Source organism: Bombus terrestris, chromosome 7, assembly GCF_910591885.1.
Source record: "Bombus terrestris chromosome 7, iyBomTerr1.2, whole genome shotgun sequence".
Lineage (NCBI taxonomy): Eukaryota > Metazoa > Arthropoda > Insecta > Hymenoptera > Apidae > Bombus > Bombus terrestris.
Genome location: NC_063275.1, coordinates 8,651,015 through 8,667,310, shown reverse-complemented (window position 1 = coordinate 8,667,310; position 16,296 = coordinate 8,651,015). Strand labels below are relative to the sequence as shown.

Here is a 16,296-nt window from a genome sequence, read left to right as displayed (position 1 = left end):
AATGTTATTCTCCCATTCGTATCAAATCAAAGTGACTCAATATAATATATTAACCTTCTAAAATATAATCTTCTTTCAAGTTTTATTTATTTACCAAAGATAAGCAGGTGTAAGTGAATAGGCGTATTTACTATCCAAGTCAGGTACACAATCACAAATAGCAAGAGATTTAGTTAGTATATGTACAACTGAAAAAGTAATTCCAAACTTTTGTGTGATGTTATTAATTTGAAATTGGCTGTAAATATGCGAAATTATTGCAGACATCGCTATATCATTTAATTGCAATTGATAATAATTCTTTACTTCGATAGATTCTTGATTAAAATTTTCTGAAGAAACAAAGGAACTTGGATTTGAATACGTAATGATTTTGAATTGTTGGTCAGTCGCAAATGATCAAAAATTGGAGATAATCGGTGATAGACTTATATTTTTCCCGTGTGGTCTTCATATAATAATATATAATACTGATCGATGTATTTTTTGTAAAATAATATAACAAATTTACCAGATTCTCCTCTGGTATTGGCGTCAGGAACGGAAGACCTTCTCCTGTTACTCCAGATCCTCTCCTCCACGGATCCTCCGCATCCACTGGCAGCACCTGCACTCCCACCACCAATGGATCCACAACTTCTAACTCTATCCAACTGTTCCCTCGAGAAACTTTTCGGATTGAACAACAGATCTCCGGCACTGCGACGCTTAGCAGCCATGGCCAAGGCGTTAGCACTAACACTAGCACCTACACTATCTCCGGAACACGCCAGGAGACTCAATTTTGTCCTAGAATCTGCTGCCATTAACGCAGATTCGAAGCTTCCGCGCCAAGAGAATCTTTCGTAATCACTAGCTTCACGTTCTTCACCCTCCTGTCCAGTTGAAGCTGCTGGATGACTATTAATTAGCAATAGAGGATCATGAGACTTCGATCTGGGTAATTGCAAGTGCGTCGACGAAGGAGCATTAGTTGAATCTGATGTAGAATCATCGTCTTCTGTAGTTGACGCCGAAGACGGTGTACGATGATGTTGCGTGTAACGTCTCCAGCTGGAATGATGTTGAACAGCTGGTCCACCTTCAGAAACCTCATGCATTAAAGCAACCAATCGACTACCGATATGGTGCATCACCTTAGCAATTAACGGTGGACTACTATGTGGTGTCGAATTGGCGTCGGAGCTTGCACTATCACCGGCCATTTTCGTGAAACTTTGAACCAGTTTCTGATACACAAATGCGGTATCTTTGCCTAGGCAGGGAGGCTGCACTGCAGTCGGTTCGGTTTTATCTTCCCTCTCCTTGTCCAGCAGATTGTCACCAGACGTGGTATCGAATTTACTGATAATCTGCTGGCAGCTTTGAGAGATCTGTTCCTGCAGTGCTGATCGACGGCCGCCCGCTGCGCCTTCCAAATCGGAGCTGGTATAATCCGAACTGTCATACGAATCAGACCACGTGTCCTCAGAACTCAAGTATTCAACGATCTCTCGTACTTGTTCGTCTCGAATTCCAGGCACGGTTTTCATCAACCTAGTCAGTTCGTTCTCAAAGTATACCAATTGTGGCGGTTTCGTACGATTTTGAGGACATAGTCTGGCTTTTGCAGAGTAACCAGGTAACCTAGGACTTGGGGCAGGTGAAGCCCCACTTGAGTTTGCGCTGGAGGTATTCTGATTCTGGCCGTTTGAATTTGCAACCATGGTTTTGAAGAACTGTCTCATTTTTGACATCATCAAGTTTGTTTCCTCGTCGCTGGACCAATTGTTAAAGCTATCCTTCCTTGATAAAGACGCGTTTGGCAAGTGAGGCAGTGTTGTATGGCTTAGGTGATGATCTACTTTAGCTGCGTTTCCCTTTTCAACTTCGGAGACACCTTCTATGGAGGTTTGACTGGTATCTTGAGCATTCTCACCGACCTCGTTATTAGAACGATCTTTCCCAGTTTCTTGACTGAGCTCCGTACCGGATTGCCCATCGTCAGGTAGTTTCTGGTGTTGTAACAGATCATCGCAGCTTCCTACAAATCCAGAGTCTCGCGATTGTTGTTTCGACCTTTGATTGTAGCTCAGAGACTCACCCGAACTCATTTGTATATTTCTATTTGAATCGATCAGCGACGCCGATGTCAACGAAGAATTAACAGCAGTCAATGGAGAGGAAGAGGAAGACAGGATACACTCTGGTTGAGGAGTCTTTGCTCTCTCCGAATCTTCCGAATTGATTGCTTCTGCCTCGTTCTCCATCACTACTTCTCCCACCAAAACCATTTCTCTATTCGGTTCTGGAGTTTTGTTTCTGTCATCTGGAACACGTGGACTTTGCGTTCCTAAATTTCTAGGCTTCTTTTTCTTTCGTTTCACAGTATCAAATTGTCCATCGGTTCCAAAGGCTGCAGTTTGACCATCATCCGCTCCATCAGTTTCAGTGGAAGAACCTTCTGATTGGGTTTCTTGCGCATCTTGATTTAAACTTAGATCTTGAAGAGAATTTTGCGAACTCAAGTTCTGTGAACTTTGAGTAAGAGCCAATAAATTGTCCAAAGAGGAACTGTGCGATCTACCGGTTCCTCTGGCGCGAACCAGTTTCTTTCTTCTCTGCGCTTCGGGACTTGGTCTTCCTTCTGAATCACTGCCTACTGAACCATCTGAGTCACGTCTATCCTGATCAAATCCCAGAAACTCTGATAGAAAGTATTTTTCGAGTCTCGAAGAATTCAAAAATCCTTCTCCAGAATTTGATTTCTCTTGATTCTGTCCATTCCCTGGACTTTCGTCCTGTCCCAGGGATTCCAAACCTTCGGAATAAATCGACGAAGTCTCCGAAAGACTGTCAACTTCGCGGGAACCCATGCTCGAATTATTACCATCTCCTCCAAGCCCAAAAAAGAAATATTTTTCCAATTCAGAAGCAGATGGAGGTCTTTGTTTCTTGGATGGACTACCTGCAGCCATGCTAGGCTCTGCTTCGCTTTCCTCGCAAGATTCTTCGACGATCGTGTGCAAAGTGAAGTCGATAGCCTGTCTGTGGTAACCACGAAGTTCCTCTTCACGATCTCCAAGGTTATTCGCTTCATCCTCGGAGCTTTCTTCGGTGGCTGTAGTAGCGCCAGGTTCGTCTTCATCGTGCGAAACTTCTTCCACCCACGAATCATCGTCTGCCAGACCTTCCTCAAGGATCACGACCGCACCGCTGGCGGAATTGTCATCGCAGGACTGCGATGACACACGTGTCCGTATTCCGTCGCGCTGTTCGCCACCCAAACGCTCCTTCGTATCTTCATTTTCCTGTCGACCACAGATTTTCGTCGCGTTTTTCACCGACACGTCGTCGCTTTCACTAGCACTCCCGACACTCAATCCGCTGTCCACTTCCGCTTCCGAATGATTCGCAGTTACACTAGCCAACCGTTTCACCATCAAGGGTTTCCTTGGACCCTGACCATTCTTACGATGCGGTTGTTCAGACACTGCTTCCAGCGCCAGCTGGAAATACCCAGCTAGACCCTGGCTAGCCGTATGCACTTCATCCGGCTGCAACAAGGTCGTTGTGTCCGAGGTGATCACACTCACTGGTTGATACGAGGCTTCCTGAGTGATCATCACAAGGCTTCTATATTTGTTGCTATTATTGTTGCTGAGATTGTTGTTTTGTATCGTTGGGGGAAATTGTTGACTGATTGAATCCTTCGTCGACGCGGCAGGAGGGAATCCATTCTCCTTTCGAGTAGACGGGCGTCGCTCGACTGAGCGAAACCGTGTCGATCCCCCTTCTATCCCCTCCGCGATTCCAGCGGCGCCACCACCATCGATACTACTACTACATTCACCACCTCTCCCGCGAACTTCCACTTCTCCTACCACCTGGCTGGAAGCAGGACTCTCGCCTCTCACCAAACCACCGCTGTCATGCGCACTTTCCGCTTTACCTGCGCTGTCAGTGCTACTCTTGAACATCTCTTGGATCTTGTTGGTTATCATGTCGCCCACGTCAGAGCCCGCTGATTTCAACTCGATTCCATCGTCGTGATTCAGGTCGTTGTCTTCCACCACACCATCTTTGGACTCCAATACCGTCGATTTTCTTGATTTATGTGCAACGGATTGATCGTCCTCCGTTGTAATTGTCATCGAATCGCTTTCCGTACAAAAGCTTGCGACACCTTTGTCGTTCCTATAATCCGACGATTGCTCAACGGTTGTTGCCTCGCGTTGTGCGTTCCATTTCGCTCGGTCCGATGCGGTAACGTCAGGCTCCTCGCAATGATTGTCCTTGGCTGTTTTAACGGTGTCGTTGCTTCGCAGAGTCTGTTGCCACGGTGCTCTTTCCTCGTTTTTTTTATTCAATCTTGACAGCAGCTCGTTGTTCGTTGCTGAAAAGGAGAACTCGTTGTTCTCGAAAGACGAAGACGCGTTGGTGGACGTGAGTTCGTACTCGTGCAGTTCGTCGCTGCTCACCTCGCTGTTTGTTGTATTCGTCTCGTTGCTAGTAAAACTTTCCGACCCTGAAGAAACGTTCGTAATGTTTAAATTCGAATTCAAATCGGCTGGTGCGTCATGCTTCTGATTATGATTGTTGCGATCTACATTCTCCACGGTCATTATATCTGATAAAGTATTATCGATTTCACGATAATCGCTATTACTTATTTCACTGCAATCAGTACCATTCTCGGCTCCGGGAATTATCAACGGTGTCAAAGCGTGACATTTCGGCTTCTCTTCGGTATTCTCGACAGACGAACCAGTATCGTTTACCATTTCCTGTCCAGACATTTCTAATGAGTCTGGAATTATATTTAAATCCCAGGTATCCGTCGATGACAGCTGCGTTTGATTATCTGAATCCGAATTTTCGGTATTAGACGGTATTTGGTCTGATAACATGGATTCGTCAATTCCTGAATTACCCTTTTCTATTTTACCAAACATCTTCTCCTTCATAATTATTTTTTCTTTTTCTGCAATATTTTCAGTGGTATTGTCGAAAATAGCGGGCTCGATCCTATCAGGATCCAAGGTTTTTATAGACTTTAACTCTATCTGATTTTCTGAACAATCATTGTCGCTCGCAATATACATTTCTTCAGGCATTTCACGCTGTAATAACGATAGAGATATTCGTTTATCATTGCTCATTTCCAAATTGTGCCTCTTTCCACGAGACTTTTTTTTCTCATTAATGTTGTCCACTCCTTCAAACTTATCATTAGCTTCTGAACTATCATTTTCGCAAATCGACCTCTTCTCTTTCTCTAAATCTTGCTTGTTATTATTTCCTGTATCATTATCATTATTCGCGTCTTCATAATTCGCATCTTCGCTAAAGAACCGTACATACTGCAAAACCACGGGTTCCTGATCAGGAAGAGCCTTGACCCTCTTCAAGGTGATACCATCCTCAGTAGCAGAATCAGAATCTTCATCCTCGTCCTCATTATCCTCTATATCGTTATCGCTTGTAAGGGAATCATCGTTAACGACGAAGACTCTCGAGAACCTATGAGAAGAGGAATCTTCTTCCAAATCGCTGCTATCCGCTGAAGATCGACCAGAAGAGCTGCCAGAATCATCGTGCTGGAACATTCTTTGTCCCCTTCTGCTCTCGAAGGACACGCTCACGGAATCTAGACAATCCATTTCCTCGCTTTTTTTTGTCTCGTTCGTCTCGTCGTTACTTTCTTCTTCTTCTCCGGCCTTCGATTCGTTTAATTTGCCACATCCATTCGTGGAAGATTGCTCTGCGGTTTTCGATTCATTGCAAACGTCCAACACAGCTTCCTCCATAGATTTTGTTGTACTGCTTACTGCAGCGTCGTCGTTTTCATCTTGGTTGACATGCAAGCTGCTCACTCGTTGACGAAGTTCTTCTGTCGATGGAATGGACGAAGCTTCAATGGTGGAGCCGTATAATGGCGGTGCTAGAATTTGGTCAGGTCTAAAAGTACAGGTTGTCGGATCGAAGACACCAGTTAGTCGTGGATCGAGCCTGGCTCCGTGTAGAGGCTGGTTGAATCGTGGATGCCAAGCGAACCAGGGTGTAGCTGGGTCGCCTCTCAACCTCAATGTTCCTGGTTCCGCGTGAGCATCGCTGTTACGGCTTATCATGGAGGAGGCAGCTGCTGCAAAGTCGCTCGTCCACAGAGATGCTGGAACTGGTACCGGATATGGCACCGGCACGGGGATTGGTACTGGAACTGGTAACACGTTCGCGCTTCGGGAACCTCCACAGGCCTGTGCAGAAGAATAATGAAAAATATAAGATTTTATATATTTTTAGATTCGTTTATTTATTTATCATTCTTTTACGCATTACTTATATAGGTATACATACATGTGTACTTTTATTGAAAAATTTCAATTAATTTTATTTTTAATTCTATTTTACGTGATAAAACATGTATGATCCAAATGAAGTAACAATTTATTATAAAATAGTTAAAAGATGAAAGCAATGAATAACATTCAATTTATATGGAACATTAATAGATGTTTCAATATTTATAGTCAGCAGTGTTTATATTCATTAATATTCGAATAATACTTCTTTACAGATTATTTCATTTGTACTATAAAAACTAGGTAAGAGTTCCTTGCTGTTGTAATAAATACGACACTTTATAAGAACAATCAACACTGTTTTGATTGTATTATTGGTTTTAAGTTATATGTATGTTAAATTGAAATTATTAGAAAAGAAATATCCATTATCTATTAGAGACGTTGGAATAATTATGCGATAACATATTTCAAAAATATTTTTCCTTTTTATTGAAATTGCAAAATTTTTCGCACTTTGTATGAGTCATTATGGCAATCTTTTTGCAAAATTTCCGAATATTTAATCTATAGCGAGTTCGTATCTCACGTCTATCATGAAACTACGAATTGGAAGAGCAGTAGTCATAAAATTGCGTTTAAATAGACACTGGTTGCTTTTACAGATTATTGTCAGATGTCGATAAGAGATAACAATAGACAAGAAAGTGCAAGGGAATTACATGAAATGATATCGAGCTACTTAAATTTATCTTTATTTTAAAATACAAACACGGAATGAAAGTTACGCGATCAAATTTTTTATAATATACAGCATAATTTGTAATCACATATTTTGCTCCATGTGATAAACAAAATTATTATTGGAAAGATTTGAGTCGATCTTAGGGCTGATACAGAAGTAGTTAAATCTCTACAGATCTTCGTGTTGTTGTGAAATTCAAGGTTAACTGAAAGTTACCTTATTATAGATCGAATTCATCTTTTTAGTGACTACAACATAGTAGTAAAAAACATGAAATATCATTTAAAAAATTCGAGACCGTATTAATAATTCAAAAAATGTAATATATGAAAAAATTAAAATTTATTTTTCAGTTCTCTCGAATACAACAAATTTCATTTGGAACATTTCTTTATAAAGTCCATAGAGAACGAGTTATTTCAAGTGGTAATTTTTATTGACTCATGTATATATTTTTGGTTTCTATTTTATTATAAATTTCTCACATCATTCACGTTGTAAGTATGTGTATATCTTGTAACCAAGTTATGGATGTTTATGCAAATTGATGTTTTTATGAGCATAACTAAGGAAAGCTAAGCGAAATGCAACCTAAACAAGGATTTATTTCTTCTGTCAGATATTATAACGAGCTCTATTTTTTTGGTATATTTTATATTTTTGCACGTTGATGCATTATATGCATTTTTGTATTTTTACATTCTACATGAATGTGTAAACATCCGCAGTCTGTTTATAAGGAATACGTGAGATGAGTGATATAACATTTATAATAAGATAATTAGAAAATAAGATTAGGGAAACTTATTCCGTAAAACATGAAATAAAGTAAAATTAGAGTTTTGCGATAAAAATAACGAGTAGGTGACCACCAGCATATCTATATATACACTGCTCCCATGCATCTCACGATATTTTCCTGGCTTATACTTTATCCTTCTCTGACTCAATCTTCGATAAAAATCTCACATGTAATCAAAAAGCTGTTATCTCTCCACCTGAATTCGACTTTTATAAAACAATCTACCTGACAAGCAGTGGAACCACGTCCAGGACAACAGCTCCAATCCTGGCTGGTGCTAGTTTCTGCGCCCACGTTGCTCGCGCCAATAGTGACAGGTACACCGGCTGGCAGAGGCAAGGATCCGCTCTCAAAGTAATCCCAATCGCAGTCCTCCAGAGATTGCGTATGGCTGCCAGCACGTGGCAGCCCGTTCAAAAACGAGGAACTCGAACAACTGCTGTCAGCGTCGTCCTCTTCACGACCAGAAGACGAATCCGAACTGATAAATACCAATCGTCTGTAGTCGACCAATGGCTGATCCTGTGGCTGACTTCCGGTTGGACTGTGCTGTCTTCCGTCACGCCCGATCACGTGTAACGTTTGGAAGCTCTGAAGCTCCTCCGCGCAGCAGGTCCTCGCGTGCGATCGTCCCCTTCGTCGAGAACCTTTTGAAAATACACGATGGTTTGCGTATCATTAGTTTACTCGTTGTTCGATAAGTTCCAGATCAAAGAAAAAAATGCTCCGATATCGTGACTTATCACTGGTATTAGCAATAATTATCGCTATTGATTGAAATGTTATCGCGTAGTGCACACCGTTGTAGATCAACCGGTTTCAAAGAATAGAGCTATCGAATACCTCGAATAGAAATCTATGAAAATTTGTCTTTTTAATTGGGTTCTTTAAGCAGAATATCGCCATCTTTTCGATAGGAAGAAAGTAAACGAGCATTTTCTGATAAATGATGGGTACAAGTATTTATATGTGTATGATTGTTTCATAGATAAGTGGAAATAAAGATTCATAGGGGAAATATGTAATGTCTTTGAAAATATGTAATATTCGATGCAAAGTATTATTAATAATTCCGCAAGCAGTTTGTTTTTCATTTAGTTTGAATTAAATTTTTGCTTTCACTTTCTTTCAAATAAAAATTTGATTTTACATTTTGTGCAGTTTGAATTCGCATATTGTGATTTATCACGAATCTCCTTTAAGATTATTCATTAACATTTTTAATAAATTAAATTAAAAGTAAGTTTTTGCACAGAATGTTAATCGTTTTTATCGTACTTATTTTTTCAGAACTTATATGCAAATTTGTCATTTTTTGAAATAATAATACGTTAACATATACATTTATTTAAAACATTGGAAAAATTGTGTGCACTTATAAATATAATTATTTTATGTTAATTAAACTCTGAACACTTTTGAATACTTTTTTACAAATCTTATTATGGGATAATAAATTACGATTGAATAAATACTTCTATACTTCCAGAAAAAATTTATATTCTATTTACGTACTTAATAAATTGAATTAATATGGCAAAAGACACTTTGCAAAAGATTTATTTTTGTGACTAGGACTTTAATAAATTAATTTATTAAAATCGAGTTAGTCCATTTAATTGTTTTACCATAAGGTGTATCGACAAATGAGGGTCCTAAATAGATATTTCACGAAGGTAATGAATGAATCATTCTTAGCCGCTAATTAGCCGCGGGCGGTGTATGGTAGTATGACTCAGAGATTGTGCTATTGGCTATTATATATGTGACGAAATAAAAAATGATTAAAACGAAAGGTTCAGCCATTTATTGGAAATCATTTTACTTTCCCCTCATTGCTATATTGTTTATAGCGTAATAGTATATAGTATAACGTAAGCTTTTAATGAAGGAAAGGTAAAATGATTTCGAGTAGATGGGTGAACCTTTTTTTAAATCTCTATTCGTTTCGTCACATGTGTAATAGCCGAAGAGTAGAGTTGTTAGCGTTGTTAGCGCTGTTGAGAGATTGAGTGGTTAGCGTTGTCGAGTTGCGTGAGTTACTAGCGTAGCTGAGAGATTGAGTTGTTGGCACTGTTCAGTTGCGAGAGTGGTCAAATTAGAGTAAGATTGTTACATTTAGTTCCAAATTAAACAATCATTGTTTTCTGTTTAATTAATATCTGTATAACTAATTTATTGTAAATAAATTACAAATTATAAATAGTATCAGGAAAAAATTTATACCTAAATTTCCATGATACTACAAGTGGAGCATAATCTCTGAATCGTATTACCATGTTTACAATACGATCGTTGATTAGTATTTATTTTTTACTTGACGCATTACTTTTTCCATAACAAACGAATTGTACGAAAACAATTCTGGTACGTTCAAAATATGTGAATTGAAATATGGTTTATAAGATCGATGAATTTGTTCCTTCATGCTCTGAAAGGATATCAAACAAAAAATATAAGATTCCGTAAAAAAAAAAATATAAAATCTTGAAAGGTATAATAACGTTGATAAAACGAATTAGCCTATAATACGCACCCCACAGAACCGAACAATTTATCCCTGTACCGCTTTTTCACATTATTAATCATTATCGAGATATAGCTTTGTGACAGATACTCTGAGATAAGAAACTCTGTACATACTCCACTTTTAATTATACTGAAAATATAATTATTTGCTGTTTGTTAAAAATTATTTTGATTATTATAAACATATTGTATCTTTTGCAATAAATGTTTCTTTTAATAAAACAGACCAAACATTTTACAGTATAATCTTAATTTTTCTTCTCAATGTTCCCTTGTAATTTGTTCGTTGATACTTAATTAATACATAATAAAGTGTAACATGGGTTGTGACTCAGGAGCAAGAAGTGATCGGCTTTTCGGTAAAGTTCCGGTATTCCTCCAGATCGAGACGTTGGACTCGTATTGTTACATATTTCTAAAGTACCGTTTAAATGTATTAGGTCATCCCATAAGTTCATGCCGACCTTTATGTATACATTTCGTACTTTAAAGAAAAACAAGAGAACTTTTATCGAGACGGAATAATGAAAAATGGGAAGAAGTTGTACAACGAGAGGGGGATTACATTTTTTCATGAAACTGAAAGGTATGTAAACAATCCTAACATATATAACCGCTCGAAAAACGGCACGAACTTATGGGATGACCTAATATTAAGTTTGTCTAATTTCTAGAGGGCACGCTGTTTATTACTCTTCCAATATTTTAAAGTTCCCAGTCAAAAATATTCTTTCTTCATGATTGTGCTACAAGTCTACCGACGAAGACCTCATACTTTTTTGTATGTCCCAAACGAGACAATAATAAATATGATATGTTTGATACACAATTATTCCAACTACTTAATATAGTGAATTGCAAAAATACTAAAATATGATAGGAGACTGAGTGAAATAAATTAATTTAACCGAATATGTTTCCTTATTCCCTTTCACTGAAGATAGTTCCTCGATTCTGTTGTTTATGCTCATAGAATAATGTTTATAAAAATTACAGTACTAATTAAAAATCTGTGTTTCTCTGGTTGTAAAAGTTATTTTCATCCACATAATTATTTTGTTCCATAATAAGGAAAACAAGTTATTAACGAATGAACCGAAGAAGAACTAAAATATAGGATTTATTTCCTTGAATTTTAAAATAGATTCGCCTCATGTCCAAAAATTTAAATCAAATGTTGTAACTGCAAATTTTTTTTTAAAACACATCGATCTGTTCTAAAAGCGACAAAACTCAACCTATAATTCCATCTAAGTCGGTAATAACCCATTATAGTGACCGATGCAACTATAAACAGTTACCTAAATTAAAAAAAAAATTTTAAACTAATCTTTTCTCCGAGTTTTAATAAAAGGATAAATTCCCTTTTAATACAAAATAACAAGAACTAAAAACTAGTTGCACTTACATCGAGATGACCAAATTTTTAAGCTTTTAACATTGTACCTCAGAGAATGAAATCTCGTAATTTTTCAGAAACTCGCTAAATCCATATTTGTTTAAATTTCTTCGACCACGATCCTCTGTATCGTTCGTCGCGATTGCAACTTCGCACAATCCGCGTAACGCTAGGATAGACATAACCAGTGCATGTATATATTTTTATATTACTTCTTGATTTCTCACAATAGATAAAGACGATACCGCGGAGGTGGCGATTGACGCGACGAGAAACAACGAGAAGACCTGAACACTGTTGTAGCTGACACGTTCAGTGTCTGCTTTTTACGCACTGATGAATTACCTGGTCAATGGCACGAATTGATATTTGTCCACGTGCATATGATTCTGCACGTCGTGTGACCATGTTCAGATTCCAACGTGAATGGTTGCGTTCAGATCCGCGTGCATGAGACACCAGAACATGGAAACAATTATGAGGAAATAAAGGAACAATAAGAAGAAAGGAAGGGGCAAGCGTCGTAAATGAATTATGAATGGATATGGATGTGAGAATGAAAAGCAGATCATTTGAACCTCTAATGGAAGTTAACAACGAAGAAAAACGCATTGGACTTGCTGACACTGGTTGAGAAACTCGCGGGTACGACATTTCTCATTGGTGGAAATGTAAATGACCGTCTAAGGTATTCCTGCGAATCGCGTGCTAAATTTAGCGCTACATCTTGTTGCTATATCGTTGGCGATTTATGAATGATCGAAAATATGTAATTTTAGTTGTTGTAATAATGGACGAAGTAAAAGATATCTTGGAATGAATCTTAATATGATTTGAACGAAGATTTATTATTTTGAATTTCGGAGTGATGGACGAATTAATAGAAAAATGTAAGCAAAATGCAATTAGACGGCGCTCGGTAAGACTGATATTTTTTCTCATCGGTAGCAATAATACGCTGAAAATAGCCTACTTTTGTGGAATAAAGAATAACCTGCTATGTTACCTCTCCCCACGTGCGTTTATATGTTACAATTAATTCCCTCTATCTCCGCATTCCATCTTTTTCCGCTCCGAATTTTGCTAGGTCGTTAAAAATCTTCCAAGACTACACTAAAATTGTCGACAATTCTCCGTCGTATTCGTTATTTGCCTAATCTCATGCATTGTGATCATACGAATTCTAAATAGTATCGCATAAGATTACTAATGTATACTAATGTATACTAATTGAGTGTTTTTTACTGCTTTAACTCGGTGAATGTTATCCTACCACTGAGAACATTACCTTAACCCTCAATGATATATTGCTGCATAATAGGTAAACCACAAGAGTTTAATTTCAGTAAAATAAAATGTAGGAAATTGCTACTGCCCCCGCCATTTGGAAAATAACAATGAGAGTGAAATGGTTAAGGAAATAAAAAGGAAGAAATATTTGAACGCGCAAATATGAATGGCTTCGTATAACGCGGGGTATAATTATCTTTGACTTTACAGATTACAGAGGATCCCACTATACTTAATTTTAATGTGAGTTCTATATTCTGTGTTTTACGCGACGAAAATTATGTAAATGAAATTTATTGCGCAGAGTATAAAATACGAATTAGAATTACTCTGTAAGATATATAATGATATACCTAATTATATCATTATTGTATTAACCTTACTACGATCTTTGAATCATCGTCTTTGTATTGCTCTCAATTGAATATATAGAAAGACTTTTAAAGGCAATTTTTAAAATTGAAATGAAAAATCACACACATCAGTTTTGATTTTTTAATAATTTTCGTAAACTAAAGTAATTTATTAAGAATGAAGAAACAATATTGGATAAAAAATAGGATCAAGTTATAAAAATTAAATATTACACTAGCCCAATATATTATCTCATTTGAAATTGAAATTGAAAATATTTCAAAATTTCCTAACCCAAAGTTAAATGTAAGCCGAGCTATCGAGATTATTAAGGCGGCGATAATATCAGTTAACAATTAAGAACATTCAAGGACTTGCAACCTTTAACTTGACGCATCCAAAACGGAAAGTAAGTAGTCCTGAACAAAAGAAGCTTTAAAGAAACGCGACGCTATAAAAATCCTTTCGTTCGAGGCTATCAAATTTAACTCCACGCAAATCCAATCTATACACGGTGTCCAAAAATGACTAAAAATCTTCAAGAGTCGCCAAACTAACAGTAAATATTAATCACATATTACACGTAAGTACTGATGCTGGTCGTACCAAACAAGATCGTGTGGAACCACGAGTATCACTCTGTTTACAACTCCCTGGGCGTTAATTCTCGTTGTCAGGGGCTTCTTCGGCCGTTGGTTTCCCTTGCAACGATCGGTGGTGATCCGGCGTTGCGCACCTGTGGCACACACTAATCAAGTTCACGAACTTTTGTCACAGAACTGTTTGGAAAGTTCGCGAGGACCGATGGCAACGTACCACGACGGAAACCATTGCGGACTCTCGGCTTTTCGTCATCGTTTCGAGGTAAACGATGCACTGTCAAAGAAAGCACTGGCGATTCGCGTGGGCTACCGCCGCTAAACTGAGAGCGTTTGTACCGTGAGCCGTGAGGCACACCTGAATCCCACAGCATCGGTCACTACCTTACTACGGCACCGAACAATCTCTATAGTGGCGTCGTTATAGCGTATATTATATGTACACCGGGTGGTGCGTAGCGAATGTAGCTCGAACAACATTCGCTCGACCGTGGCATCCGCGTCCGTGAAGAGCGACGATAATAATGCCCCACAGTTGACAGCCGCGATTAATACGCGCTGCTTTTATCTCATTTACCTTGACCAACACCGAATAACTAACTAAACCAAGGAAAAGAGAAAAAGTAGCTTTAGAGTTGGAGTTTAATTTGAGAAATTGCGATTGATATCGATGGTATATGATCGAGTAGTATTTTTTGGTTGTCTCATTGCAAGAGCTTGTAAAAATGTACGAGAAGGAAGAAAATTACGTTGCACGATGATTATTATGATTTCTTATGTATAGGTAATTTAGTACTCAGTCTGCGAATATTTATATATATATTTATGGTAAAATGTAACTTAAAAATTAAAAAAGAAATACGATTTTAATTTACTATTCAAAAATGCACACAATACATATAATAATAGAAATATATGAAACGTCGAAAGTAAAGTACTTGTGATATTTAGTAATATTTACCTTTCATTTCTTTAATTATGTTTGCAAAAATATGAAATTGTACAAGTATCTGCAGTCCAGTAATATTTTATGTTTTTACTTTTGTTGGAAAAATGGAAATCAATAATTGTTCTGATTAGATTGCTTAGTATTGCATTAGTATTGCATTGGCGTAATGATATAGCACTAGAATATATAGAATATATAGATATATTTAAATATAGTTATACAGATGTATTTTTAAGTTACGCAGCGTCGTAGAAGGTTAATTATATCGCGTCGTTCATTTAATTGAAATCAAGATTATAAATTATTAATCTTGTTTAAAAGGTAAAAAAGTTTTCGCAGTAATTTCAATTCCAATTTTTTATGTAATATTTGATTCAGGTGTAAGTATGCATATTTAATTAAGTCTTCTTCAATTTTGGGTAAAAGATGGAATAAAACAACCATATTTCGCAATAATGAGTCCGCTTGCAATATCTCTAATTTTGATATCCCGTACAATATTTAAAATGTAAATTAATACAGCGACGTTATTTAATAGAAAAACAGTTTAAATATTACACGTCGCATTTTAATTTTCGGCTCAATGTTAATTATATCGAAACGATAATGAAAATAATTATGGCGTTATATAGAAAAGAAAATAAAACACCATATTTATTATAGACTACTTAAACGATAACAAATAATTTTGTAAGTGTCATTTTCAATTTTACTTCCTTATACAATATTTTTTGATATGATAGATATTTAATACGTTATTATTTATCTTTACAATATATTTAAATTCTTATTTATATTATACGGAACGGTATATATATATTACAGTTTATATCATAGCACGATTAGATAAAGAAATACATAAATCCGCGTGTAACAATTCGAGAATGTTTAAGACACGGTACAAAAATTTTAGTTTCACTTGTTATCTTTTTCCTTACCATACAAACAAACACAATAAAAATCTTCCCAATGTAACTTTCAAAATCAGGCAAAATCCTTGAAATTTTGATTTAAATATACTTCCACAGAATAAAAATGTGCAACATGCAATTACAGTGCACATGAAATGAAAAGAAAAAGATAGAAGTTCACGAATGCCTCTAATCTTACATCTCTGCAAAGAAAATCTCAAAAGAAGATCAAATCCCTTGAAATAATAAATTAAACATAAAAATAAGAGTATGCAAATTATAATTACAAAAGTTACGAAACAAAAAGACAGTTTCTGAGGTCTTTTGTCTACGCAAAGAAAATCTCTAGAAATTCAAATTTAACCAGAAAATAAGAACGTATAACATATAATTATAATACGTAGAAAATAAAGAGAAAAAATGTGAGAATACGCAGA

At 36.9% G+C, this 16,296-nt stretch overlaps 1 protein-coding gene across 6 annotated transcripts in view; it reads right to left on the bottom strand.

Moving 5' to 3' along the window:
- LOC100644979 overlaps positions 1-16,296 on the bottom strand; it is a 95,547-nt gene that overhangs the window by 41,254 nt on the left and 37,997 nt on the right. For all 6 annotated transcript variants that reach the window (XM_048407180.1, XM_048407178.1, XM_048407181.1 and 3 more), the window contains exons 9-10: positions 8,054-8,475; positions 512-6,236 (exon numbers count right to left, since the gene is read on the bottom strand). In XM_048407180.1, coding sequence (XP_048263137.1) covers positions 512-6,236; positions 8,054-8,475 — 6,147 coding nt within the window. The remainder of the gene's footprint in view (positions 1-511; positions 6,237-8,053; positions 8,476-16,296) is intronic.